The sequence below is a fragment of the Telmatherina bonti genome (genome assembly GCF_933228915.1).
Source record: "Telmatherina bonti genome assembly, chromosome: 10".
Lineage (NCBI taxonomy): Eukaryota > Metazoa > Chordata > Actinopteri > Atheriniformes > Telmatherinidae > Telmatherina > Telmatherina bonti.
Genome location: NC_136628.1, coordinates 32,274,073 through 32,287,402, shown reverse-complemented (window position 1 = coordinate 32,287,402; position 13,330 = coordinate 32,274,073). Strand labels below are relative to the sequence as shown.

Sequence of the window (13,330 nt, the reverse complement as noted above, 5' to 3'; positions counted from 1 at the left end):
AGCGAACCCTTCCACATCTTTTTTCTTAAAGACCGACAACTTCTGAAATTAAATCTTTCACTGCATATTTATAGATTTACACACGTTCTCATGTCTTTTTTGCCTGTGGTAGCATTTTTTTAATGTGTTGCTCCTATTAAAATCAAAGAGAAATAGTTTTTGTACACTTTCTAAGTTATATGTGTGCATTTAAACCTATAAAATGTGTTTCATAAAATCTGGCAAACAAAATTAATTTCTGGCTCTGACTTCTAAACATGAATGTTGTAAGACTTTATTTTGTAAACCAAACACTAGAAGATTCTCTAGGAAGCTCTGAGCCTGATGCAGACATCTTAAATTTAGCAGATTTTTGGTTTTAATCCAAAATTTTGTTGCTTTTGTAGCTTTTTTTTTTTTTTTTTTTTTTAATTTTTTTTTACAAAAAATAACTTCATGAAAGATCATTTGATAGTTTTAAATAATATTAGTCTGAGCATTTGTCATACTTTAGATATTCATTTGAGTCCTGTTAGAAACTACATAATTTGATGTACATCTTTAGACTTTGTCCTATTATCTTTTAGGATTAAGATTAAGATTTACTTAATTTATCCCCGTAGGGAAATTGAATTGTAGTCGCAGCATCAACATCAGAAATATAAATACATACAGTATTTAGCTGTGTGCTTACAACTATCTGTCTCTGCTTCTCCAGGACATACTTGGACCCAGCGACTCCCACAGTGAACCCCAACCCTGAGGCCCCTCCTGACTCAGGGACACCATGGGGCCCCTCCCTGTTCACCTCACCCCATTCCTCCTCCTGTCCCTCCTCCTCCTGGGCCACCCCTGCACCTCTTATAGGCCTCAGGTCATAGAGCGAGCATCTGGCCATGAACAGCCCGAGCCCTCCGGTAACACCACGGGATCTGGAAAGCGGACATGTTCGGATGTTGTCATGTGTAAACCAGGCATCCTGCTGCCAGTGTGGCTGCCACTCAACCCTCCAGTTGAGGAGCAGGCAGGCAGAGCTGTCTTGTACTTCCTCTGTCTCATGTACATTTTCCTGGGAGTGTCCATCATCGCAGATCGCTTCATGGCATCAATAGAAGTCATCACATCTCAGGTAATTTATTTCACTGAGCTCATACTGTTGGGGAGTGTGATAATTAAGAGGTTCTTGTCTAAATATCACAGGTAAATAAAAACTTTAGTATGTATCTGCCATGTAAAATAACTATTAAATTATATTTGCACTGTGGAAATGATCATTTTTGTTTGTATGTAAAGTTTTTGTATTGGGATATAATTTAGAAAAACATCAGGCCCTCACAAGGTCTTGAAATTTGACAAATACAACCTCAGATGAACAGTCTCACATGTCTTGTGTGAGCTTTATGTGGAATACTAACTACACACTAGAGCTGCACAATTAATCGTTAAAAAATGGCAATCTCAATTCATACTTGTATACGATCTCATTGTCAAATGACGATGATTAAAAAAAAAAAAAAAAGACCACGAATGTACCGCATTTCGAACTGGGACATCACCTGCATCAAAACAAGCGCTCCCTCTTTCTCCCTCAACAAATGACAACGGTGGATCCTTATACCACGTGACGCAGATGCCGGCTGGTAGGAAAAAACTTGGTGACTTTCTTGCAAAATCTGGTGACTTTCCAAACCCCCTTGGTGACTTTTTTTTTTTTGTTTTGTTAAAAGCAACTAGCGACAAATCTAGCGACTTTTACTGGCATTATTGGAGACGTTTCTGGTGTTTTGGCGACTGACTTGAAAGCAGATATTGTTTAGCAGTTACTGTCACGAACGAGCAGTAGGAGCCTCTCCCCATCAGAAAGCACTCCCAGCCGGTCAGAGGAGCAGAAAGGACAACGGCACAAGTCCACGTGGACAGTTAAAATGAATAGTGCATGTGCAAATCCACCGCTGAGCCCTCCCTGGCTTACAGAGTGGGATGTAAACTAACATCATTTCTATTGTCTCTGTTTGGTTCATTTAGATTGTTAATGTCCAGTTTAAACTGTCTGTCTAGTAAGTAGTTTAAAAAGTTATATTATTGCAAACATTTGTTCATGTTTTACTTTGACTAAAAACAAACCAAAAGTAAGAAAACTACAGAAAAAAACAAGTTAGCTTTTTTAAATTTTGCCATTGAAATAGACTATCACTTTAAAAAAAGTAGATTTTGAACACCTGTCAACTGATCACCACCTGGTGGTGAGTTGGCTCAGATGGTGGGGGAGGACGCCGGTCAGATCTGGCAGACCCAAACCTGTTGTGAGGGTCTGCTGGGAACGTCTGGCTGAGTCCCCTGTCAGAGCGAGCTTCAACTCCCACCTTCAACAGAGCTTCAACCATGTACCGAGTGAGGCGGGGGACATTGAGTCCGAATGGGCTGTGTTCTGTGCCTCTATTGCTGAGGCGGCCAGCAGCCGGAGCTGTGGCCGTAAGGTCGTTGGTGCCTGTCGTGGCGGCAATCCCAGGACTCGCTGGACTCGTGGACACCAGCAGTGAGGGATGCCGTCAAGCTGAAGAAGTCCTATTGGGCCTTCTTGGCCTGTGGGACTACGGAGGCAGCTGATGGGTACCGACAGGCTAAGCGGCATGCGGCTTCGGCTGTCGCCAAGGCAAAAACTCAGGCATGGGAGGAGTTCGGCAAGGCCATGGAGAAAGACTTCCGGACAGCTTCCAGGCGATTCTGGTCCACCATCCGGCGGCTCAGGAGGGGGAAGCAGTGCTCCATTGACACTGTGTACAGTGGAGATGGGGAGCTGCTGACCTCAACTCGGGACGTTGTGGGTCAGTGGAGGGAGTACTTCGAAGACCTCCTCAATCCTACCAACACGTCTTCCGATGAGGAAGCAGAGCTGGGGGACTCAGGGGTGGACTCTCCTATCTCTGGGGCTGAAGTCGCTGAGGTGGTCAAAAAGCTCCTTGGCGGTAAGGCCCCGGGGTGGACGAGATCCACCCGGAGGATGCTGTGGGGTTGTCCTGGCTGACACGCCTCTGCAGCATTGCGTGGACATCGGGGGCAGTGCCGCTGGATTGGCAGACTGGGGTGGTGGTCCCCCTTTTTAAGAAGGGGGACCGGAGGGTGTGTTCCAATTACAGGGGAATCACACTCCTAAGCCTCCCTGGTAAGGTCTATTCAGGGGTCCTGGAGAGGAGGGTCCGCCGGATAGTCGAATCTCGGATTGAGGAGGAGCAGTGCGGTTTTCGTCCTGGTCGCAGAACAGTGGACCAGCTCTATACCCTCTTTGGGGTCCTGGAGGGGGCATGGGAGTTTGCCCAACCAGTCTACATGTGCTTTGTGGACCTGGAGAAGGCGTTCGACCGTGTCCCCCGGGGGCTCCTGTGGGGGGTACTCTGGGAGTATGAGGTACCGGACCCCCTTGTGCGAGCTGTCTGGTCCCTGTACGACAGGCGTCAGAGCTTGGTCCACATTGCCGGTAGTAAGTCGGATTTGTTTCCAGTGAGGGTTGGAGTCCGCCAAGGCTGCCCTTTATCACCAATTCTGTTCATAACTTATATGGACAGAATTTCTAGGCTCAGCCAAGGTGTTGAGGGGATCCGGCTCGGTGGCCTCAGGATTGGGTCCCTGCTTTTTGCAGATGACGTAGTCCTGTTGGCTTTATCTGGTCGTGATCTCCAGCTCTCACTTGAGCGATTCGCTGCCGAGTGTGAAGCGGCCGGGATGGGAATCAGCACCTCCAAATCTGAGACCATGGTCCTCAGCCGGAATAGGGTGGTTTGCCCTCTCCGGGTCGGGAGTCAGGTCCTGCCTCAAGTGGAGGAGTTTAAATATCTCGGAGTCTTGTTCACGAGTGAGGGAAGGATGGAGCGCGAGATCGACAGATGGATCGGTGCGGCGTCTGCAGTAATGCGGACTCTGCGCTGGTCTGTCGTGGTGAAGAAGGAGCCAGAAGGCGAAGCTCTCGATTTACCAGTCAATCTACGTTCCTACCCTCACCTATGGTCATGAGCTGTGGGTCGTGACCGAAAGAACAAGATCTCGTATACAGGCGGCTGAAATGAGTTTCCTCCGCAGGGTGGCTGGGCTCTCCCTTAGAGATAGGGTGAGGAGCTCGGTCATCCGGGAGGGGCTCAGAGTAGAGCTGCTGCTCCTCTGCATCTAGAGGAACCAGTTGAGGTGGCTCGGCATCTGGTTAGGATGCCTCCTGGATGCCTCCCTGGTGAGGTGTTCCAGGCACGTCCCTCTGGGAGGAGACCCCGGGGAAGACCCAGGACACTCTGGAGGGATTATATCTCTCGGCTGGCCTGGGAACACCTCGGGATCCCCCCGCAGAGTTGGCAAATGTGGCTGGGGAAAGGGAAGTCTGGGCTTCCCTGCTTAGGCTGCTGCCCCCGCGATCCGACCCCGGATAAGCGGCACGAAGACGAGACGATTTTGAACACCTTTGAGACCCACATTGCATAAATCACTTTTGTCCTCCATTGTTAAATGTCAGAATATTAAATTTAACCAAAGGACTGTTGTGTGAAATTTCTAGCTTCATGTCCAACCCTCCTGTTGTTTATATTTTAAAAAACATATCTACCTCTCATCACCTTATGCACAGAAAAAATATTGTTCAAAAATGTTACTTTTATAAATTATTCAAAGGTTGTGTGTGTACAAGAAGACAAGAGAGACGTTTATTGTTTTTATGTTCAGTGTCAGCTGTTGCAAAGTTGACATGTCGGTAATATGTGCAATGAAAATTTATATTAGAAAAAAATCGTGAGGGAATCGTGATCTAAATTCTAAGCAAAAAAATTGTGATTCTCATTTTATCCAGAATAGTGCAGCCTACTACACACCATAATTCACTAGGGGTTAGAAACGATCTTCTCCTACAATGTTGCTTAAATTTATTGAAGTTGTTGTTTATACACATTCTTAACTCATTGGCTGCCAAAGACGCCTTTTGACGTCTTTTTAAATCTAAGTGTTCACTGCTAAAGCCGCAAAAAAGACGCGTTTTACGGTTTCTGTATACAGAATGCAGATTTGGCCCGGTGTGTATGGGGCCGTTGATGACCGCCTGGGAGTGCTTTTGGACGGGAGAGGCTCCCGCCGCTCGTTCCTTACAGTAACTGCAGAACAATATGCGCCTTCAAGTCAGTCGCCAAAACACCAAAAGTCTCTAATAACGTCAGTAAATGTTGCTAGATTTGTTGCTAGTCGCTTTTAACAAAAAGAGTCGCCAGATTTAACGAGAAAGTCGCCAAGTTAGCAACAGTGTCTGAATGAAACCAAAGCGGCTGTGGGATGAGTTTACAGCACAGCGCTGCAACGCCAGAGACGCTCGATTAGCAACTGAAGACAGCAGGAGATGAAACTGCAAAGAGAAAAATAATTGCACCCTTTTATTTTTATGATCGTTGAAAACCCAGACTGTAATTGAGATTAAAATTGCATTAATTGCCCGGCCCTACAGCTATGTAGCCATTGCAACACGTTGATTCATCTCTTTTTCAGCCATTCGGTTGAAGACTAGCTTGGGATTATTGTCTTGTTGCAGGACCCAGTTTCATTCAGGCTTTGCCTGTCAGAAAGATCTCCTCACATTTGACACTTAAATACAGAACTTGGTCAACTTATTCAGTACAAGGTGTCTATAAACATGCCCAAATCATGACTCCTTCACTACCGTGCTTTACAGTTAGAATGAGTGATTTTTTTGAGTGAGGTTGTTTTTTTTGCCAGATTTAAGACTTTGTTTTGTAACTTGTTCTGATATGTCTGGCTTGAGAATTGAAATAGTTCTTACTGTACTTTCTTTATTTCTGATACTGGTTTTAAAATTACATCTCTTTTATTGGTTAGAGAAATAACATCCTGGTCAACGTGATGCTTCAGAATCCTTTTTTAGTTTTTGTTTTTTCATCCAAGCCTCTGATAAAATGATACAGGCTAAAGAGTGTTATCATCCACATGAGTCCACCACAGCATTAAGCAGAAGAAGTCATAACAATTGCTACGTTTACATGGGAGTTTTAATTCCTGTTTAATTCCGAATAAAAGTTAATTCTGCTTTAAACTGATGGAAAACGACCACGTAAACACTTAATTCCTAATGCAAATTTCTATTCAGAATTAAACTTAATTCAGATGTAAGTGGCTGGTTTATTGGCATTTTAACTCTGAACTATTTAATTCCTCTGTCATGTAAACCTTAATTCCACTCTAAGTTAATCCTGGTCGTTCTGAGCATGCTCGTTACCTTGTCCTGTCCTGATGACGTGCGTTGTTTTGCCTCCCGTGTTCGGTGGTCTATCTTTCTTCTCCTTCTCAGTTGAAGCAAAAAGTGAAGTAGTATGCTCGTGTTGAGCTGCTACTTCACATTTATTATAAAAATAGCAGTGGAACTGATACTTATTACGTAGTTTTTACAAGTTACGACTGAAAAGACGAGAAGCAGGGAGCCAACTTTGTTTATTTCCGGTATACGCCATATGTCACGTGCACCCTCTGTCCAATCAGAACGCTTCCCAACCTGGCGCCCGAAAGAGGAATCAAGTAAGGACGTGTTTCATGTAAACCTTCATTTGGAATTATTACATCCATGTAAACTCGTAGGAGAATACGTTAATTCCAAATTATTTCTATTCTATTCTATTCTACAGCAAACGCTTTTATGCAAAGCGACTTACATACACACCCATACCATGATAGACACATTGGGGGGCAACTTAGGGTTTAGTGTCTTGCCCAAGGACACTTTGGCACATAGTCAGGGGAAGCTTTGAATCGAACTCCCAACTTCCCAGTTACAAGCCGACTGCTCTTCCACCTGAGCCACAGCCGCCCTTTTTAATTTCGAATGATTAATTCTGAATAAAAAAACCTCATGTAACCATAGCCATTGTGTTGGTCAGCTGTGAATGTCAAACAGGAAGTGAATAATCATTTAAAGATTCACAAACTGGGCGAGTTTAAGGATCTTAGCTGCTTTGACAAAATTGAAATTTTATAAATGTAAAAAACACTCTTATCACACAACCTGATTTTAAGACAGTTGATACAGTTATCAGACTGTTGTCTGTTGTTGGAACTCAATGAGATTTTTGCATTGCATGCAAACATCCCAGTCTGATGCTGCGAACAGAGTACAGAAGCAGAATCACAAACAATGACCGATATGAAAGGAAATTCGCCACAACTTAGCATTATCCTTTCAGAACCTCTGTTATAAAAACGATTTCTATTAGCAGTTTTCAGTCGCTCCATCAACGGTGCAGATACAACTCACAGACATTGTGAGGATACCCTTCTTCTGTATCACTGAACTGTTTCCCAGATGCCAGATGAATAACGAGATCTCTGTGTTCCATGTAAACACCATCTGAAAAATGATCCAACCAGGAGAAAGAGGTGACCATCACAAAACCCAATGGTGAAACCATGGTAACGACAGTACGGGTCTGGAATGAGACTGTTTCCAACCTCACGCTAATGGCTCTGGGATCCTCTGCACCTGAGATCCTGCTTTCTGTCATTGAGGTATTTTAACTCATTTTAAACACACTGTCATTGTAAAACTACAGTCCACTCATTAAAAATGTGACATAGTATTCTTTTTATAATAATGCAGATACTTTTTTTTACTAATGTGATGATTTTACTAATAAGATAAGTTTAAACTTGACTTCCTTTTGTCCTATTAACTGGATAGGTGTGTGGACACAACTTTGATGCTGGGGAGCTTGGCCCAGGGACCATAGTGGGAAGTGCTGCCTTCAATATGTTTGTGATAATTGGTCTGTGTGTGTGGGTAGTCCCCGATGGAGAGTCCCGCAAGATCAAACACCTGCGGGTGTTTTTCATCACAGCTTTCTGGAGTATTTTTGCCTACATTTGGCTCTACCTCATACTGGCGGTCATCTCACCAGGGATTGTAGAGGTGTGTTTGTTGTTTAATTAAATTGAATGGTTTTAGCACTTCTGGGCAAACGGCACATTTTGTTGACTTTTTTAAAAAAGGAATGTATTTATTTTATTTTAGTTTCAATTTTAATTTTAATTTTTAAATTGAGACACAGCTAGGGGTAGGAAAATTTAAAAAAAAAAAAATCAAACACCTGTATTTTTAAAAAAAAAATTTTTTTGTTTTTAACAAAAATTTTTTTTTTTTTTTCAAATAAATGAAAATATTCCATCATAAATTTTTTTTAATTTTTACTGTTTTAATAAATCTTTTTACTTGTTTTCTTGGGCATTATGGCAGCAGAATGATGGTCTGGCTACTGTGTTGTTTTTTCCTAATTAAAATCAAGAAAAATGACGAGCAAAAAAAGTTTTATACTTTTTTTTTGTTTTAGAAAAATCAGCAATGTCAAAAAAATTGTGAGAATCGCAATTTAAATAGAATCGGCAGCCAAAACATCTGAATCAAATCAAATCGGGTCAAAAGCATATCGTCACCGCCCGAGACACAGCCATAGTCATGGTTCTGAAAGTCGCACTACGTAACTTTCTGACCATAAAACTCCGCATCCTGGACTTGTGACATCTGTCACGTACATTTCTTGAGCTGCTGCAGCTCAGCAGCAACCCAAGGCTGAGAAACCGACACTATACAACGTCGCAACAGAGTTTTGCTTCATGCTAGAAAACACACTGCATTTTTTTAGAAAAGAAATGCAAGAAGATTAAAAGAGAGAAAAGGACAAAACAAGAGTCATTGTAAGATGCTGGCTGGAGAGAGCTAACAGGTCAGGTAGGATGCCAGATGGATGCTGAATTAGCCATCGATAGGGGGTGTGTGACGGGGGGAAATGCCAAGAGTAGTAGTGTGTCTTTAAACTTACCGTACATATGATGGCATGTGCAGTGACTGACCTCCTAAAATTCAGCTCCCTCAACACTTTAGTCTTGTTCCAATAAGTTCTGCAGTCACTGAAGTGCAGATTTATTGGAAGGAAGATTGTGCAGGGATGTTTGTCTTCATGGAAATGTGCAGGACCCATTGGAAAGAAGACAAAACTACTGAAAAAGTTGTAAAACAAAAATATAAAGTCAAAAAAAGTAGTTGAAGATGTCTACGTGTGTCTGAATGTGACTCAACTGAGTTTCATTCTTGCATTAATTTATTCTCACAAGCAGCGCCTGCTGTTAGGCATGAAGGCCGAAGACGCAGTCAGTGCATTAAGTTTTAATACGAGGTAGGTTGACATTTGGGTTTGCGGTGGCGGCCAGTGAGGTGATCAGACACAGTCAGTCAGTCGATTTGAGGAGCTGCTCACTTTGTCTCCGCTACAACAGTTTAACTCATCTGTGAAGGAACTTCAAGCTTCAGGCACACAGGAGGCACGTTGAAAAGCATCAGGCACATTAGGGACTTTTTTACGTATCCACATCATCACACGCACACACACACACACACACACACACACACACACACACACACACACACACACACACACACACAAAAACCTGAATCTAAAAGCAATAACTTCAGAAATCTAATGTTAAAGCTTTAGGATTGTTCCCTGCTGACAGTCAGTGTCTTAAACATGCTGCTGAAATATTTAAAAAAAAAATCTTTATTAAAAGGCATCAAAACATGTCATTTACCTGGAAGTGGAGTATTTTGTGCATATAACTTCATATTTGGTTGTACTTGTAATAGATGAAGTGATGAAATCACCTTTTGCTGCATCACCAGGTGTGGGAAGCCATCGTGACGCTGCTGTACTTCCCTGTGTGCGTTCTCTTGGCTTGGATTGCGGACCGCCGCTTACTCTTCTATAAATACATGCACAAGCGGTACCGCGCAGACAAAAGGCACGGCATTGTGGTGGAAATGGAAGGAGACCTTGCTCCCAAAGGCATTGACGTCATCATGGACGGAAAGCTGTCAGATGGCAGCGCGTGTCCTGGAAACTCCTCCAGTGTGACAGTCTCTGTGCAGACAGGCACTGAACCCGACCAGAGCAAAGATGAGGTGAGATGTGTGGTGAAGAATATTATTCCTGGATATTATTCCTTTTGCCTTTTTGTTCGTCTCATTTTCTCTTAGATAACTTAATGGTTTTGGTTTAAACCAGCCTGTCAGGTCCAGTGATTGTTGTAATGTTTAAATAATGAAAATATACGTTATGAATTTACTCTGCTGTCAGTCTCCATCAAATATTCTGTATACACCCCTTTATGTTGGACTCAAACTGTAAAAAAGTATTTTTCACAACATTTTACATCATGCACAGTCGTGCTCATATTTATTCATACCCTTTCATTAAAGGTGGAGTATGTAAGATTTTCAATATTTTAAAAAAAAAAAAAAAAAAGAACTAATAAAATAACTACAATCATAATTAGAAAGTTTTTTGAACATGTAGGTTCCAGTCTGTCCATATTTGATGTGTTATTAAATTACAAGTTTAATTAATGACAAATGACAAAAAGCACTTTTTTTTTTTTTACTGGTAGGCAAACATTTAAGAAGGGGCTTACATACTCCACCTTTAAAGAAGGAAAAAAACAGCTGCTTGTAAAATAAGCTCAAATTGACTAAAGTAATAATAAATAAAAATTTTATGAAAATCATTACATTATTTTCTAATTCTGGTTCAATTGAAATAATTTTTTTAAAAAAGCAATCCTTTACACAGCAATCCTTTAATGTTTCCACTCCAGTCAGGTGTTTTCTGTTCCTCTCAGTCAGACTTCTGCACCTGTTGACAGGTATTTTGTCCCACTGTTCAACAGAAAAGTGCTCTAATTTGTCCAGGACCAATTTGTTTGTTTTCCTTTCTTCAACTCAATTAAATGAAAAAACAGTGTCTTATATTACTAAATTATATTTTTGCAAATTTTTAGTTATTCCTCTTTTAAGTCTCCAGTTTTTTGAGTGACTGTCGTAAATTCAGCCTTTTCTTTAATGAAAGGGGATGAATACATATGAGCACAACTGTAGATCTTTATGAAGAAGCATTAACGCTGCCTCCCCCTCTTGGATAGGTGGTCCGCATCTTGAAGGACCTGAAGGAGAAACACCCAGACAAAGACCTAGACCAGCTGATTGAGATGGCCAACTACTCCGCCTTGGTTCACCAGAAGAAGAGCCGCGCCTTCTACCGTGTCCAGGCGACACGCATGATGATCGGTGCTGGAAACATACTAAAGAAACACGCTGCTGATCACAAGCGGCGTGCAGGACGTCAGGATCCTGACAAAGCAACGTGTTCGCACATTTATTTTGAAAATGCACAGTACCAATGCACAGAGAGCTGCGGCTCTCTGACCCTGGGGGTGATCCTGGACGGGGGTACGGGCCAGGACACCTTCTATGTGGACTACTGTACAGAAAACGGATCTGCCAATGCTGGGTCCGACTATGAATTTACTGAGGGAACCCTGGTGTTCAAACCAGGGGAAACCCGTCAAGAGATCAAGGTGAAAACATATCTTTGTTGCTGATTTAAGATTTGCCCCCTTTTTGTTTCCTCACTGCCAGGTGCTAATGAGGACCATGTAAGGTTCTGGTATTTTAGGACAGGAGGTTTAGATGCTGCTTGTATTGGACATCATGGGGAAATAGGACTTTATTTTTGTTTTATTTTCCTTCTGTCCAGAGGTGGAATTTGTTTCAACAAATATTTTTCACAGAAAAACACCTTCAAAATTAGAATTTATTTATGAATTTCTGATGACTACACAGGGTCATAACACTACTTATTTTCTACATAACGCTCCCAGCATTAAGTAGAATATCATTCTCATCCAGCTGCACCTTAACCAGACACACTGGGTGGCCATCGACAAGTTTCTAGCAGAACTCTGGTGGAATATTTTACCCCTTTTGTGTTAAAATAGTTAGTTAAGATTAATTAGTTGCTTTTAAAACATGAGCTCTTTTTTAAAATAAGTATTTATGAGGCTGTAATGATGTTTATTTTGTCGTAACAAGGCAGAGAAGGGGTCAGAGTAACATGCAGCAAATGGCTCTTTGTTTAAACCTGGATTAGCTGCATTGAGGAGGTGCAGCTTCCATACGATAACCCCTCCAAAGACAGTCTACACCGTCAAAGTTATGATGCTGGGTTTGACTTCTGAAGAAGTGCACTTTCTGTAATCGTTCTGCACGCTATATTTGGCCCCACTGACAGGAAAATAACTCCAGAGCCTAATCCATCCCTGTTTCTCACATAAGCGATGAAGTCTTCCTTCACCAGCCGACACCTGCACAGTAGGATCTCACTCTATTTATCCTCTAACTCTAAAAGGTGTTTCTTTATTCTTTATCCATGTGGTCAGAAGCAGTTTTAGGTAAAAGGTATATTTTCTATTTTTTTAGCTCAGCTGAGGGGAATATTTAGGTTTTTCTTTCAGACCTTTAGAAAGTTCATTCATAAGACAAACTGCTGCTTCTAATTGGTGATCTTACAATCTAATGTTATTTATAAATGGCTCCAGGAGATATACTTGACCAGAATACGCCTTCTCTCCTCTTTCATGGATAAATGGATAAAGACAATGATTGTACTGCATGTAAGTTAGGTCTGTCCTGGTTTAGAAGCCATGCAGAGACAAACAATCAGCAGTGGACAAGAATAAAGTGTAGACCGCTACTTATAAACTCAACGTAGTACTTTGTGTGATCTTTAAATGAAGATGTACGCTTTGTTTAACCAATAAGAACCCAGTGTGACATACATGATACATTCAGTTTCTGAGAAATTTGCCATTTTATGGTACAAACTTTGCTCAAAATCATGGGAAACACATTGTGTTTTCTGCCTCTTAATGGACACCAGAAAGCAGAAGATTGCACTATAAAAACATTTTAATATATCACATTGTAATATATATTAAATATCCCCAAATAATTTTATCATTTTTTTATTTTATGTTTGTTAAAAGGACAAATAAACACTTAATAGTGAAAAAATGGAATTTATCTAACCATGTTTTTAATAAGTTGGGTCTTTATGGGTTAAAGAAATTCAGATCAATTGAACCTTACTTGAGCAGCATGTATGAAACTGGCTCATGTTAGCATCTCCGAATCTGTTCTGTTTTCATATCAAAGCTTCCTTTATTACTTAATATTGCTTATAATAACAAGAAAGGACGTGATTACACTGTTAGAAAATAAAATAATACAGCCTGTTAAACAAAAATCTAAAAACATATTTGTGCAGGATGTAGACAACCATAAAAAAGGTATAAATACTCCTTTATGTGAAAGCGATAAAACAACAGGTAAGCTCATGGCCCACATAAATAAATGATTAGTCTCATAAATGTTCAGCAGTTGTAAAAGGAGAGAAGAGTCAGTATAACAGCATGACTCGCTACCTTTTGTGTTGATTTCTCC

At 41.4% G+C, this 13,330-nt stretch overlaps 1 protein-coding gene across 1 annotated transcript in view; it reads left to right on the top strand.

Moving 5' to 3' along the window:
- Window positions 1-766: 766 nt before the first annotated feature.
- slc8a2a (solute carrier family 8 member 2a) overlaps window positions 767-13,330 on the top strand; it is a gene marked incomplete at both ends in the record, with an annotated part of 31,934 nt that continues 19,370 nt past the window's right edge. The window contains 5 exons of the mRNA XM_079247223.1: window positions 767-1,108; window positions 7,375-7,512; window positions 7,685-7,912; window positions 9,677-9,955; window positions 10,972-11,406. Of these exons, the coding sequence (XP_079103349.1) occupies window positions 767-1,108; window positions 7,375-7,512; window positions 7,685-7,912; window positions 9,677-9,955; window positions 10,972-11,406 (1,422 nt within the window). The remainder of the gene's footprint in view (window positions 1,109-7,374; window positions 7,513-7,684; window positions 7,913-9,676; window positions 9,956-10,971; window positions 11,407-13,330) is intronic.